Genomic DNA, 16,618 nt, shown 5'->3' on the forward strand with positions numbered 1-16,618 from the left:
ATAACTGTATTTTCCTGTTATACAAAAATATTTTGTAGAATACTAACATATAAATAATTTCACTCAAATATGAATGATAAAAATGTGTTAAGATTTATAGACTTTTTAGGCAGTTTTGGATTACACAGTATTGGAAAAGTAATTTAAATATATTTTTTATTACTTAATTATTATTTAATTACTTTTTTGAGGTAACTTATCCAACACTGGTCGGAACAAAGCCTTCAATTATATTTATAATATTTGTGATATTTTATTGTGCAAATATTCCTTCAGGGTTGTGCTTTTTATACTGTAAAACATCACCCAACAAAAGTTAAATCTTCTTGATTTACAAGTTCTTCTACTTAACTCCAAAAATTAGGGTGTTCTGGCAATTTTAGACTTGGTATGTTTTAGACCAGATTGCGCTTAGGGGCAATATAGTCACTTCCAAAAGTCTTGGCTCTCGCTTGTCAATTAGCTTTTGAGCATGTTTCATAAATGAATATTTTAGCTCCTAAAGGTCTCTGAATATGATGGCTTAATGAAAGCCCTCATTCCAAACTGCTTTTGGAGAGTTGGAAGGTTAACATACTGCTCTCATGTGGCCTATTTCTTGGTCCTTTAAGTGGAGTAGATGAAGTTTTTAGACCTTGTTAGATGTGCCGTGCCAGGGCTTGGGCACTTTTCCATGGTTCCACAAGATTAACGTTTGGCTGGAACTCAGACAGGCTTTAAAGTCAACGTTTGGAAAGGACGGAATGCAAAAAAATAATTAAATAAAGTGACACTTGATGAATATTTAAGGAGTTTGTGGTGTATTGTTGGTGGTTTTTGTTTTTATTTGCATTTAATCCAACACATTTGGGCACTTTTAAGTATTATGCATCTATATATTACATCCCAAATTTATTTTATTTCATTTTATTATGAAAGTTTATTTTATTTTTTTATTACATCCCAAGACTGTAAATTTGTAAACAATAATATATATATATATATATATATATATATATATATATATATATATATATATATATATATATATATATATATACATTATATATATATATATATATATACATTAATTACAATTACTGATATATCAATGCCTTGTGGTTTATTTTATTCAGAAAGTTCCTGTTATCAATATTCATTTTATTTTGTTTTATTCTGTTCTATTTTGAAAGTTCCTGTCAACAGTAAAAACAAACAGTTTTTATTATTATTTATTTATTTATTTGTTTGTTTATTTATTTGTTTTTATTTATTTATTTATTTATTTATTTATTTTATTCTAAAAGTTCTTGTTACTAATGCTAATTGATTTTATTTTATTTGTTTTTTAAATTTTATTTTATTTTGTTTTATTTTATTTTATTTGTTTTTTAAATTTTATTTTATTTTATTTATTTATTTTTATTTTTTTTATTTTATTTTGAAAGTTCCTATAAATGTGTTTCATATAAACACACATGGCAAAGTATTTTCTTCCAATTTCTAACCCTCTTTCTATATTGAACTTTGGTGGGAACCTCATCTCTCAGCATTTGAACTATGGACATAAATGAAAAATTATATTAAAATGTACATCTTGTTGAGGTAATGTCATTTTTCAAAGACATAAAAAAAGTTAATAAAAAAATTTAGCCACATCAATTTCTTCTTTTTTATTTTAATTATTCATTTATTATTTATTTATTTTATTTATTTTTTTATTTCATGTTTTTCCATTCATTCATTCATTCATTCATTCATTTATTCATATTATATGACCAGTCTTATGTTTCAGTATCATTCATTCATTCATTTTCTTTTCGGCTTAGTCCCGTTATTAATCTCGGGTCGCCACAGCGGAATGAACCGCCAACTTATCCAGCACATGTTTTATGCAGCGGATGCCCTTCCAGCTGCAACCCATCTCTGGGAAACATCCATACACCCTCATTCACACACATACACTACGGACAATTTAGCCTACCCACCTGTACGTCAGCACTATCTACTGCGTCACCGCATCACCTTTTTCAGTATCATTTACAATTTTATTGTTCAACCAATAGTATATTGTTTGTAATTCAGCAAGTCTTAAGTCAGCCGGGAAGCACGTTTTATCAGAGCGTTCTCATAACATGTCACATGACCTTTAAATATTTTCAGACCTCAGATTCATGAATGCTCCGTTTATATATAACTTTTCTTTTTCAGGCTTTTTCTCACCTGCTTCCCGCGCTAATTATTCAGTGTGATAATCACTGGTTAATTATTTAATCGGTTTGACCATTTAAAGTGACATTTTAAACTTTAGTTGGATAAATCTACTGCTAATTTGTGTGATGCTTTTCCTGCAATTATGAATTGCCCTTTTAAAACTCTGCTCATCAAGGGCCAATCATGCTGACATCAATTTGCAGTGACAAAGTGACCAAAAAAGTCAGTCATTTTCACTGAGAGTTTGCTATAGGAGGTGACAGCAGCAATTGCCGGTTCTTTTTGGGGTTGAGCTCAGGTTTAATTTCATGCATATAAGAGGTAACACAATGTGCTGAATACAAATCATCACCTTAGAATTATAAGGTTCTATCTGACATTTTTGTCAAAATTGAGTTATTCACATATTCTTATTAAATGACAAAATTACATTATATGATGTGTTTTTATGAGTTGTTTACATTTTAAGACTTTTCATTTAAAAAACAAAAAAGGTTTTATCCACAAAGTCAAACTGTAGCTTGGCTCTATAAGGTTCTATCTGTGAGCCAATCAGCATTTTTAATGCATGCACGAGGACCAATCAGGATCAGCTGTCTTTGTCATTTTGCCAGACTGCTCCATTGACAGCTAGAAACACCAGAAAGACAAAATCACATGAAATCAATGTCGACTAAATAATGCTACACCACACAAAATTGAGATGTGTGTCAATGTGATGATTTAGAAGCATTTCTTGACATTGAGATTCATTCATTGATTTTCTTTTCAGCTTAGACCATTGATTAGTCTGGGGTCACCACAGTGGAATGAACCGTCAACTTATCTATCATATGTTTTACGCAGTTGATGCCCTTCCAGCTGCAACCAATCACTGGGAAACATCCATACACACTCAATCACATACATACACTATGGACAATTTTAGCTTACCTAACCTGTACCGCATGTCTTTGGACTGTGGGGGAACTCGGAGCACCCGGAGGAAACCCACACCAACAAGGGGAGAACATGCAAACTCCACACAGAAATGCCAACTGACCCAGTCGAGGCTTGAACCAGCGATGTTGCTGTGAGGCGATTTGAGATTGTTGAAAAATAATTGTGTGGAGTTTGCATGTTCTCTCCGTGTTGGTGTGTGTTTTATAAAAAAATGTATATGTTAAATGTGAAATATATTTATTTGTTTACATAGTCAGTGAAACACTTTTCAGTGTTTATTAAACTAATTTGGTCATCGTCTGTTTCTTTTAAAGACTTTAAATGTAATATTAGGCCTTAAAGGGCGAATACTTAATTTAATTTATGGGGCATAATTATAATTCGATAGTTTATATAAAGCATAAAATGTTATAAAATGACATATAATATAATAACATTTTAATTAGATAAATTAACATTAGCATTAATAACAATTAGCACAGCCTTTTATGCTTAATCTGAACAAGAAAAAATATTCATCCTAAAACATGAAAAAAATGTTAAAGAAAGCAAAAATGTTACTTTCTCAAGCATCAACATATTGTTACAACACCATATATATATATATATATATATATATATATATATATATATATATATATATATATATATATATATATTTTTTTTTTTTTTTTTACACATTTTTTTTCCTTGCACTTAAAAAAATATAAATAAATAAAAATTGAAAAACACCATTTACAAATGTGCTGCATAAAATTCCAGTTTGTGACTTTACCTATTTTTTTCTCTTTTTCACAAATGTCCCAGAATGAGCATATGGCTATAATATCATTACGATACATTTTATTTAATAATCATACAGCTTGGAATTATTGTTTTATAGATAGGACTATTTTAATTTTTCTTTATTTATTTTTTATCTTGTTCTGGTTAAGCATTTGCAGACAACTTTGACATGACTGTTTTCTGTCTGAACGCAATTATGACTGATATGTCTTAAAGGTTTTTTCTTCTTCACTCAGCAAACAATGTAAAAACAGCTTGAAAGAAAAAAAAAAAATATATATATATCTTTAATTAAACGATTTAACTGATCTAATTAATCGGTTCAATTCATTTGGTCGGGCAACACGGTGGCTCAGTGGTTAGTAACCACGTGTAATAAATAATGATTATGTTTGTAGTGCCAATGTATTTACTCTGTCATTTCTGATCTGTCCACACAGGTCTTCTTTCACGCAGTTGTTCCACTTCCTCTTCCTCTTTGGACTCTAGACAAACTTCTAGACGTCCACCACGTCCACTCCCACGTCAAAGACCACCGTTGCATCCATGGCAGGAGCGGGTTGCTCCAAGCACCAGATCTACACCTGCCCCATCCCGTTCACACACCTCCACCCCACACTCAAGTATGTCTTTTTTGCAGCTCTACTTTTTCATGATCTACCCTAATAGTTAATGGATTTGTATTTGCAAATATGAATGTGCAAAACAAACTCTGATTGGGGATTAGGTTGCAAACACACTGGGCAAAGACAATCTCAGCACAGTCAAAAGTTGTTTACCCAAGAAAGATTCTTCTTAATGCAATATCCATTTTTATTGTCTTTTTTTAAAGATGAGATAAAAATGTATGCGCTTCTAGAAGAATGTCTTCAGTACCTATAAACACACTCCTGAAGCCTTCCCAGAAGAGTTGAAGCTGTTTTAGCTGCGAAGGGAGAGGTGTGAGTGTGCATATGCAGTAGTGTAAATGCTTGTATTTAGATGTGTGAGTGCGCACATGTGTATATGTAATTGGTGCATCGGTACATATTGCTCATGACTTTAGGGTCACAATTTGGTGCGGTTTGGTGTTAGTGTAAAATAATTATAATGGTAATTGAATAACATAGCAAATATACTACTTAAATTAGTGTCTTTCAAGTTTTCCAGGTACAGTATCTAGTAGCTTTAAGGTACGAACTTAAAGGTTAAATATTATTGAAGTTACAACCACTGTTCAGTCGAAAGCATGAGTGACTTCTTTGTTTTTGTTGTTTTATTAATATTAAACAGCTGGATTAAGGTGTTTTCACTTTAAGGCAATCCACAAGTTTGCACTGAGGCAGTTATAGACAACACATCGTTTCTCAAATGTTTACATTCTAATAGATAACCAATTGAAAACTCGTCAAGTCAGCTACTGGACATAATTGAATTTTACCAATTAGAAGCAAGGCTTAATTTGCGCATCATTACATTCATTTAGGCATTCAGACGAGGGCACTTCTCAAACCTTAAGTGTAAATTCCTTTTACATACAGCTTGATGTTAAGTGCTTAAATAACAAGAGCTTCAATTAATTTACATGTAGCTTAAACAAGGATAGCAGAAACTAGTGTGCACTTCTGATCCCATGTCAAAACCAGGTAGTAATGATGGCAATTTTTTTTTTTTTTTTGTTGTGTTCACTGCTTGTTGTACAAGTTGTGTTGTGTTGTTGTTTATGTGGTGATGTGTTCACAATGTTCATGCCAATTTCTGTTTCACATCATATGTATATATACAAAAGGTGTTGTCATACAATGCGAATGAAAACTTCAACATCTGTTATTTATATATATATATATATATATATATATATATATATATATATATATTAAGGGTGTCACGATTTCGATTTTAAATCGAAATCGATCGAAGTTTATGCTTAATTTCGATTATCGAATCAAAAAATAGAATCGTCAATGCTGCCATGCCCCCATGTCACGTCAGCCTGGCTTGCCAAGCAGGAAATAAAACAGGCTTGTTGAAGTGCTTGTTAAACTGCAGACGCAGGTGACCCGTCGACAGAGCTTAAACCCTCTCCTATTTCAATCAAGTTGCCGGTGTGGAAGCATTTTGGATTTCCAGTGAGTTATGTTGACGATGTTCGTGTTGTCGACAAAAAAAAAAACAAAAAAAAAACAAAAAAAAAACACAGTTTGCAAGCTCTAATATGTACGTATTAGGGTTCGTCCGATAGACAACACCGGCCTCGCGCTCCTCCACCCCGCCCCCATTGCAAATACGCTTGTGAAAAGTACACAATCAGGCCCTGTTTACTCTAATATTTCTTTTTTTTAAATGGCATTTTTGAACAACGATTTGACATCCACAGTGGCGTGTAGCATTTCTGAGCAGCCCTCCTTCCTCACTACTGATGAAAACGCACATCGCTTGACCACACACACTCATTCACACACAGACACAGACGCACATACACAGTCATGCGCTCGAGACAGCAGGTCCAGGCCTTCAGAGGATCAGTAGACTGCTTCAATCTTTCACTCACTTGTACTTAGTCATTTTAGCGAACAGCTCAGATACTGTTGGTTGGTTCCTGTTGGTTGTGCACCTTTTTTACCGACGCCATTATAACGACACAGAACACTGCCTACTCACGAGTCCCGCAGAAAAAGTGATTGACAGATGGTAATTATGTGTGTAACTTACCTTTATTCATTTACTGTATGATTTGTTTATGGGTAAAACAAAGACCATGCAGGTCAGGTAGTTTAAACGGTTGGCTACAAATAATTAATTCGTTATTAATTAATTAATTATTCATAATCGAAAGTCGAATCGAATCGTGACTTTAGAATCGAAAATGTAATCGAATCGAGGATTTGGAGGATCGTGACACCCTTTATATATATGTCTATATGTGTATGTATATATATATATATATATATATATATATATATATATATATATATATATATATATATATATATATATATATATATACACACAATATTTTTGCAAAAACATTCAATCAAACAATCAACTGTCTATGCCGATTAACCAGCAAAACTGACACATCAGTTGACCTCTAGGTATTATATAGTTAGCAATAGTTTTTCTTTCTTGGACTGTTTTTCCTTCTTATTTTTCAGTCATTGCTCGCAGTAGAACCCCTTTAGCAAGCAGCACAGCACATGAGAGCCCGGAGGTGCATTTGGGTGAGCGAGTATTGGTGGTGGGACAAAGGACAGGAGTTGTCCGATTTTACGGCAAGACCAGTTTTGCTCCAGGTATGACACTATTGCTTTTCTATTCACCTGATATCCCTGTGAAGTGCGCTATGTGTCAGGGTTAATTGCACATTTAGAGCAATTCAATGGCTACTCCTTTGCTATTGTACCTCGATCCCTCTCCTTTATATGAGACCTCTGGATGAATTAAAGCCATATTTCAGTAGCAGCGCAAATGTTCCACTGCGTCTAATATCACACAATGGAAATCCAAACATTTAATAAATGAGGAAAAGGCCAGCCACTCAAATTCGCTTAACGCACACTTTACCTGTTATTCTGCTTGCAGTTTTTGTCTGCTACTCTCAGGTCTATAAGTTGAATGAGGCAGTTTTAAAATGTATACCGTGTAAAGGTTATTCGCTTAATGGATGTGGAACTCAGGTGAGCTCAGCAGTTCTTCAGCACTGTGAAGTTAGACATTGCATTGACTGCCATTTAAGGTACACTTGATATTTTTCAAGGACACTTAAAGAGTTGTGGGGCTCTTTGCTTATTTTACAGAATTGTTTGCAGAAGTGGCTTAAAAGTAAACAAACTATCAATGTTTTAAAGAAATTGATCTGAAATCCTTTTATGAATTTGATACCTTATATTCATGGGATGCAGGCGTTAGAATGTAATATGCTACAGAAAATTATAGTCAGGAATTGTGTTTACTGATCTCTATCTCGGTACAATATCTACTCTATCTCTATACTATCTACATTCTACAAGCAATTGTTCAGCTTTAGAAATGGATAAATGAATTTCAAGGAATGTATTTTGTGTACTATAACATTAAGAAATGGACGGTTCATTCCATTGTGGAGACCGCAGATTAATAAAGGCATTAAGCCGAAAAAAAATGCCAAGAAATGCCAAGATGTGCAAATGATTTTGCTTGTCAAGTAAGTTTTTTTTTGGTCATTGAATGGATTTAAAATAACAAATTCAAGGATAAATTTTTCTGATATGCATGTAAACTTCCAAAAACAAGTAAAGTTTCACAAACTTATTTTGAGATGAGCACATGATATGATTGACTACAGCTCATCGCTTATCATTAGCTAGCCTATCGAAACATTCCAAAACTACTATAAATTTCCTGCCTAAACTTCATTCCCTGTCTTTGTTTTAGAAAACCTCCCCTCTATCTTTCCCTCCTCCCTCCTCCTCAATTCTGTGATCGGGCAACACTTAATGGTTCAAGTTCTGGTTGAGCCAGTCGGTACTCTCTGTGCAGAGTTTGGATGTTCTCCCGTGTCCGCGAGGATTTTCCCTGTGTACTCTGGTTTCGTCCCACAGTCTAAAAACATGTACAAAAGTAAATTATAATAACAGTCAGTCACAAGCACTTAATGCATACACACTAAATCAATTAGAACCACCATAGTAAACAAAGTATAGGTAAAACAAATTAAACTGGGGGCTCTCAAGAAATACCTGATCTCTTATCCCTCCTAATGCTCATTGACCAGGCAGGAACCTTGGGCTCATCTATCTTCGAGCTCAGGGTTCTCTCCCAGGACAGCAGGCCAAACCTGCTATCATAGTCTAGCATTATCTAAGTGTGAACTCTTGAAACAAACAAAAAAAAGAGCATAGCAACCTAAGCCTATAAGTAAACTGTAAGTAAACTATCAAAACAACTTTTTAGTTAAGTACATTGTGTCTTGTAAAATTGTCCGATGTTGCCTTTTAAAAGATATCTGGATCATAAGATATCTAAGTGCAGAGGAAATATCAATTCTTTAAGCCATGGTTTAGCAGTAGGATAATTAACACTTTGCGCATACATTTTAAATGCACATGAAAGTATTGACACATAACTGAATAGGATAACTATTTTATCCCATAAGAAAAAAATAAACTGTGATGAGAACACGTTTACAGAATAATTTCCAGCATGTGAATCAAAAAAGTCATAATTTTTGTTTTAACAGGCAAACATAGGCATATTAAACAATTATATATATACAATTAATTAAGTGCAATTATACACACACATACACACACACACACACACACACACACACACACACACACACACACCCCAATGCCCAAATCCACCTCAAGTAAGCTTAAAAAAACTAAAAATTAATGCATCTTTATTTGACATTTTGCATTTCTATGACTGGTTTCTTTTGTGATACTTCAAAATGCATATTAAAACAGGGTGATGAAAACCTAGCTAGTGTAGGTTTAAATGAAATGCAATGGACTGCCAACATTTTCTATACCTCAGTTCTTTCATGAAGCATTAATGCTTGCCTTAGTTGTCTTTCACACAGATTGGCTGAATGTAAAACAAGCTTGATAAAGATTAGATGCTGTGCATAATTGTGAATATTGACTCAGTTGTATATTGAAACAAGTATAGTCAGGGTTCCGGTTCAGTGATTATTCAATATTATGTCTTTTGAATAGGCTTAAATCTTCTTGGAAGGTTGACTTTTCGTGAGTGAGATTTGCGGAATAAGCCACTGTGCAAATGAGTTAAGGTATTACTGTATAATTTGCTTGTGGCTTGTATTATTATTATTATTATTATTATTATTATTATTATTATTATTATTATTATTATTATTATTATTAATATTATTATTATTATTATTATTATTATTGTCATTGTTATTATTGTTGTTATTGTCATTATTATTGTTATAATTTTGTTATTATTATTATTATTATTAATAATATTATTATTGTTGTTGTTGTTGTTGTTGTTGTTGTTGTTGTTATTATACATAGTTCAATAATGATTGATTAGGTGCAATTTATCTGTTAAAATGCAATTGGATATTTGTATTTGTAGAATGCAGCTGGTTCTTGGTGCGGGAAACTAGAGTGACTGAACTGTTGCCATAAAAAATCTCAAACAGACTCTCCAGTTCACTAATTAATGACAGCTGAGTGCTGTTGAACTCAACTCTGAGTTTTGTGTGAAAGGCATTTTAATGTATCAGGCAGTGCAGCATTTTCATCTAAATCTGTTGGAAAACAAAGCATAGTTGGAGAGCAGTAAAATAAAGCACCAGTTTTGATTTGCTGTGCACAATGTTCACATGAGGGAAACTGACAAAATACATGCACGTGATAAATGATGCATGTGACATATGATTTTTAATAAAGCTAAGCAACACATCAGAACTTTTTTTGAATCTGAATATGTCAGTTTCTCACCGCCATTTTAACATGCCACTAGGGATGGCTTCTTTTCTTTAAAAAATGATCTCTGCATTTGACTCACTGTTATGCACAATATGTCTATAAAATAACGCGAAAATTAAAATAGATAAGTAAATACATTGAAATACAATTTGTGTGTAAATGTAAATACGTATTTGTAAATAGTTTTGTGTATTTATCATTCAACAGCACTAGTATTTTAAATATGAATAGTTATAAATATGAAGTACTTTAGCAGAAGTCTTTAGATAACATTTTTTTTTCTCTCATGACAACTCAGAGGTTTCTTTAGTTAATGCTATGTATTTACCAACATGAAATAAGAAAGAACAATAATTATACATGATTTATTAAGTTCATTCATTCATTCATTCATTTTCTTTTCGGCTTAGTCCCTTTGTTAATTCGGGGTCACCACAGCGGAATGAACTGCCAACTAATCCAGCACGTTTTTTTGCCGATTCGAGTGTCGATTTAGCACCGGTATCGAAATAACCCCAAACGATACACAACCCTATTTATAGTGTGATAATTGTGAATATTTTGGTTACAGAAACACATTAACCCACTCCCTAGTGATGTGTTAGTTTTATGACAGATTTATGCACTTCTGGAAACTTCAAAATAAAAGCCACTTCCTATACATCATAAAAGAGCCAGGATAAAATTTTAAATCACATCAACTGTGTTTGTTTGAAGGGAAAAAAGTCATATACACTAAAGGTGGCTTAATATTAAGTTAATTATGGGGTAAATTTCAGTTTTTGGGTGAAGTACTTTTTTAAGAAGTACATTTTACTAAGAAGTACATTTTTATTATTATTATTATTATTATTATTATTATTTTATTTAAATAAAGTCAAGTATTTACTTATTACAGTTTAGTAAAGAGGAACTGAACCTAAGTGCCTTTACCTGTAAGTGAAGATTCAACTAGATCAGGGGTGCTCAATCCTGTTCCTGGAGATCTACCTACCTGCAGATTTCAGTTGCTACCCATATCAAACACACCTGCCTGTAATTATCACGTGGTGTTCAGGTCCTAATTAATTGGTTCAGATGTGTTTAATATGGGTAGCAACTGAAATCTGCAGGAAGGTGGCTCTCCTGGAACAGGATTGTGCACCCCTGAACTAGATAATCATTTTCTATTTGTGTTTTTTATTTTTATTTTAAAGAACATGAATCTTATCTGCCCCATCCATGCAATTTTATTGATAGGCTATCAAAGGCTCTAAGGTGAAATCCATCTTCCTCTCAATCTGCCCTTTTCATCTGCTCTTCGAACATTTATAGAATAGCGCTCACCCTGTGTTTTATGCTCTGTGCTTTGTTTACTAAAAAGCAACTGTTTGTTTGCTCTTGCATTACAAAGCTTTTGAAAGGAATGACTGGATTTACTCAAATCGCAGGATTTGATATTCGTTTGTTTAGGCTCAAGCTGTAGTGAGAAAGGACAGATTGGAGATTGTTTACCCAGGCTCAGGTCGACGAGAGAATAGCTACATTTCACAAAATGCGCCTCCTTCTACACTGTGTGTGTGCGTGTGTGTCCCTTACAGGATTTTGGTTGGGGATTGAGTTGGACAAGCCGGGCGGAAAGAATGACGGATCAGTTGGAGGAGTACGATACTTCAGCTGTCCTCCGAAACACGGAGTCTTCGCTCCACCCTCACGAGTTCAGAGGCAAGTGCGCCGCAGAGAATTTACGCTCCTAATCGCATCTTAACTGAGTTTTATTTCTGTGTCTCGCTGACTTTTAGCTTGATTATTTCTAGCCGACTGTGTCTTTGATTGTCGAACAGACATTTCGACCTTTCTGTGCAGAAGCATTAATAAGATTGTGCATCGACATTTGCAAGTCATTTCTGCATGAGGGATATAACGGCCCCGGCAGAAGCTAATGCCCTGCCCTTGTCCTGAAAGACATTTCAAATTAGATACCATGTTGGGATGTCTAAAAAAATTGCTGGCATAATCAGCTTTTTTTAGACAAATAATTTATCAGCACTGTATATATTTTAGTGGTGGGCTGGTAATGGCGTCTTCGAACCTGTGTGTATTCTTACTGTGAAATTACCACATCAAACGTGATGTGCTAACATGGATGCAGTTCACTAGAGTGAATCTGATTAATGTTAGCTTCACATCTAACTATCAGGCAGCATTAGAGTTTATGCGTTTGAGTAAAACATATACAAATAAAACAGACTGGGTGCATTTTAAAATGAATGACGATGAATGAAAATTAAACCGGTAAGCTGTCTGACAAAAAAAGGGCCCTTCTGAATCAAATCAGCAGGATACCCTTTTGGATCTTTCACTTACTTCGAAGACATACTGACCACTCTTACATGGAAATCAATAATCTAGTTATTTGGCTTAATAGACAATAGTATAATTAAGGTGTTTACGTGAAGTGCTTTCATGTACGAGTTTCCTGTCAATTTGGTTGACTTTAACTGCAGTTTGGCACTTTCACTCATGAACATTTTATTCATGCCCCCGTGACAAACTGGGTTATTAGACGCAAATAAGGAGTCTAGTGGGAGTAATATGGAATTTAATAATGGATGCCGAATGGAAAGAAAAAAACGTCCATGTTTTTGCGACCTGTGTGTGCGGACCTTTACTGACAGCCATGCATGTAGATCATAAAAAATGGTAAAAAGTCCTACATGACAGTAATAGTTTGATTGCGGTGTTTACTTCAGTAATGCCACATTGCATGTTGACTTATTCTTTTAAATTGTTATTGTGTCAGATCCTGCTGAAGTGCTGGGTGAGTCAACAGAAAATTTCCCCTTGAGGGGCAATAAACAAACAAACAAACATATATGCATACTCCACATTTCTTAAATCCATTTCTGTTCAGTTCAGTTATGACTTCAGTTGGATTGAGGTAATCAAAAGTCGCTGTTTCGAGCTTATGTAGGTTTGTGTAGGCCTCAAAATTTATGTTTAACTGAAAAAACAGTTTGTAAACACAAGTAAATCTTACTAAACATCATTTATTTTTATCACCAATTATCATCAAAGAACAGTTTCAAACAGTTTGTGATGCATTTTAGAAACTGGAGATGAGCCCCTGGTCTAATGCACCACCTAGCTTGAGAAACCCGTTCTCAAAGATTTACTTTTAGTCATTATTTGGGTAGATTAAAATCTAGATTATTCTAGATTTTTTTTTAAATGATCTACGCCAACCTATAATACTGTATATATTTATATTTTTTTATTATTTTTTTTTAAGAAAGTTTTTGTGGGAAAAAAGTTTATGGAGACAGTACATGTAGAGCTTGCTTGTTTTTTTTTATTATTAATTTATTATTGTATTATTAAATGTATTCAATTATAATAAGACATATGATAGGGCAAATACAAATCTTTTCTATTTGTGCCATTTGAAAATTGTTTAGCGTTTAGCCCTTTATAAGTCTATTATTTCATTCATAATGGTCTTAAAAATTTTCAAAATTCTTAAATTCAACTAGCTACAACCTTCAGAAACGCTGCTTAAAACATTTATGAATTAAATGATCAAAATAAACAAAACTGTTAAAATTAAAAAAAGCATCAAACAAACTCATGTAAAAAAGAAAAAAAAAAAAAAAAAATATATATATATATATATATATATATATATATATATATATATATATATATATATATATATATATATATATATATATATATATATATATATTTATTTATTTATTTATTTATATTCAACGATTATAACCTTGTTCAAAAAGATTTTGTCTGAATGTGTTGTGCAATAATATTACACGACACATCTAAATCAGGTCACACACTTAAGGAGAAGTGCAGCGATGTGCTGGAAATTCAGCTTTTTGTCAGGAAAAGTCCTTAAATTTGTCATAGAATGGGAACCCTGCATGTTTAATAAAACAAATGTCATATTTGACTTTTACTTCTTTCATTTGACACCAAGATACTGTAAAATTGCTTATTTTTTACTTTCTTTTGATTCAAACCCAAGCTCTTTATTTTTATTCGATTTAAGTCAGTCTTCCATTATGCCTGTAATCCTTTGTATCAGCAACGATCTGCCCCCCGTTTGTCCCCCTGTAGCTTTTACAGCTTTTATTCCCCAGCTGGTTATTTAACAAATGATCAATGTTCGTATCGCCTTCCATCTGTCATGAATCATATATTCTTAATTCAGAGCCATTCACCTGTGCCGTGCTCCTCTTTTTCTGGCTCATTGTATTCCTGGAGCTGACTGACTGATAAGCACATTGTTCTAGAAGTTTTCTTTCGTTTTGTCTTCTTAATTAACCCTAAGGGCAGCCACAGACACAGTGCTAGCCGAGCCAATGGAGAGATCCCAACCTGTCCTTGCACACATTTTTTTTAATGTAGTATCGGGGTTTTAAGTCAAATCAAATGAAAAAATGGAATCTTTACTTTCCTGATGCATATTACAAGCCCTAAATTCTCTGTCTTCAATTTATTTTTCAATTACTCTGCGTTTTTCTATCTTATATGCGTTTTTTTTTTTTTTTTTTTTTTTTTTTTTTTGTGTAGCGCAATACAGGAGTTTAAAATAATATCTTTGACTAATATGGGAAACTGTCCAAGTTTTTTGCTTTAAGTACCCATGATTAAAAAAAAATGCAATCCCATAACTGAACAGCAATAATTTGGCTAAATCTGTTTAACCTGATATATATGCTTGCTGGGAATATTCAGACCTACATTCTTACTAAAGCTGTCAATAAATGTTTAAAAGTGTAAAAAAAACCTAACAACCAATTAGCCAAACAAACAAATAAACAACCAGATAATTAGCCAACCAGTCAACCAACCAACCAACCAACCAGCCAGCCAGCCAGCCAATCAGCCTAATAACTAACCAATCAGCCAACCAACCAACCAACCAACTAATAATTAAACAAGAAAATGCATACATAAATAAAATATTCTCAGTTAAATAGAAAATTCTCAGTTCATACAAAATTGTTTTAGCAAAATCTCTCCAGCACATGTACACAAAACAAGAGTAATGTATTTGTCCATGTAATGCGGTTATTTGATAAAAGAATGCAATCTCATAATTGAACAGTAATATTTGGCTAAATATATTTCACTTGACATGTATACTGACAGTGGATATTCAGACTTACATTCCTACTGAAGCTGTCATTAAATGTTTAAATCAATTAATCGATCAGCCAATCAACCAAGAAACAATTAGCCAACCAACCAACCAATCAACCAGCCAATCAGCCAACCAATGAACTAACCATTCAATCAACCAGCCAACCAATCAGTCAATCAACCAACCAACCATCCAATCAGCCAACCAACCAGCCAAACAGCCAACTAACCAACCAACCAACCAACCATCCAACCAATCAGCCAACCAACCAACAAAGCAACTAACCAATCAGCAAACCAACCCACCAACCAATCAATCAGCAAACCAACCAACTAATCAGCCAACCATCCAATCAGCCAGCCAGCCAACCAACAAATCAGCAAACCAATCAACCAGTTAGCCAACCAACCAACCAACCAACAAGCCAAATGACAGATTGATCGACCACCTAATAACCTACCAATCAATCAGGCAACAATTAAACAAAGACATACAAAAATGAATAAAATAATATACTCCGTTTATCCTGAGTTTTAATCTTATCGGCACACGTACAGGTGTCTTTAACAATGCAGGAAGTGATTGCTATAAAAAATGTTTTTAATGTTCTAACCAACCCCTCGCAAACACACTTCAAAACACTGTTTGTTTTGTAATGATTCAAAATCTTCAAGCTTTCATCCACTTGTATCACGTGTGACAGACATGGGTTATTTAAAAAAAAAAAAAAAAAAAGTCAGCCCATATATAACGCTTTTCTAGTGTGTTTTTTTTTTTTTTTTTTTATATTTTATTGAATAAAACAAAACCATAGCTGTACCTTTAACATGTTGATGTACTTCCAACTGTAACAGAATATTAGTTAGAGGGGAAGGCCTTTCTTTTTGAGTATTATTCCCTCATTGCAAATTAACAGTAAGGGGCATGGTTAAAAATACTGTGGTTAAAACTGTCAAACTGATGTCAACACAGAAGAACCACCACTACAAATGCTGAAGCAAATGGTCATATTTTGATTGAAGATAACCAAAACAAACTCTATTTTTTTTTTTTTTTTTTTTTTAGAGGATTAACTTAGACATCATTTATTCACCTAAATAAAAAAAAAAAATGTCTTGATTTTACACAG

General features: G+C 33.3%; 1 protein-coding gene across 5 annotated transcripts in view; it reads left to right on the forward strand.

The window, feature by feature from the left end:
* The window catches only part of zgc:103755, an 87,025-nt gene that overhangs the window by 65,708 nt on the left and 4,699 nt on the right, over positions 1–16,618 (forward strand). For all 5 annotated transcript variants that reach the window (XM_068214390.2, XM_068214391.2, XM_073927201.1 and 2 more), the window contains 3 exons: positions 4,362–4,544; positions 7,056–7,193; positions 11,927–12,050. In XM_068214390.2, the coding sequence (XP_068070491.1) occupies positions 4,362–4,544; positions 7,056–7,193; positions 11,927–12,050 (445 nt within the window). The remainder of the gene's footprint in view (positions 1–4,361; positions 4,545–7,055; positions 7,194–11,926; positions 12,051–16,618) is intronic.

The sequence above is a fragment of the Danio rerio genome, chromosome 17 (assembly GCF_049306965.1).
Source record: "Danio rerio strain Tuebingen ecotype United States chromosome 17, GRCz12tu, whole genome shotgun sequence".
Lineage (NCBI taxonomy): Eukaryota > Metazoa > Chordata > Actinopteri > Cypriniformes > Danionidae > Danio > Danio rerio.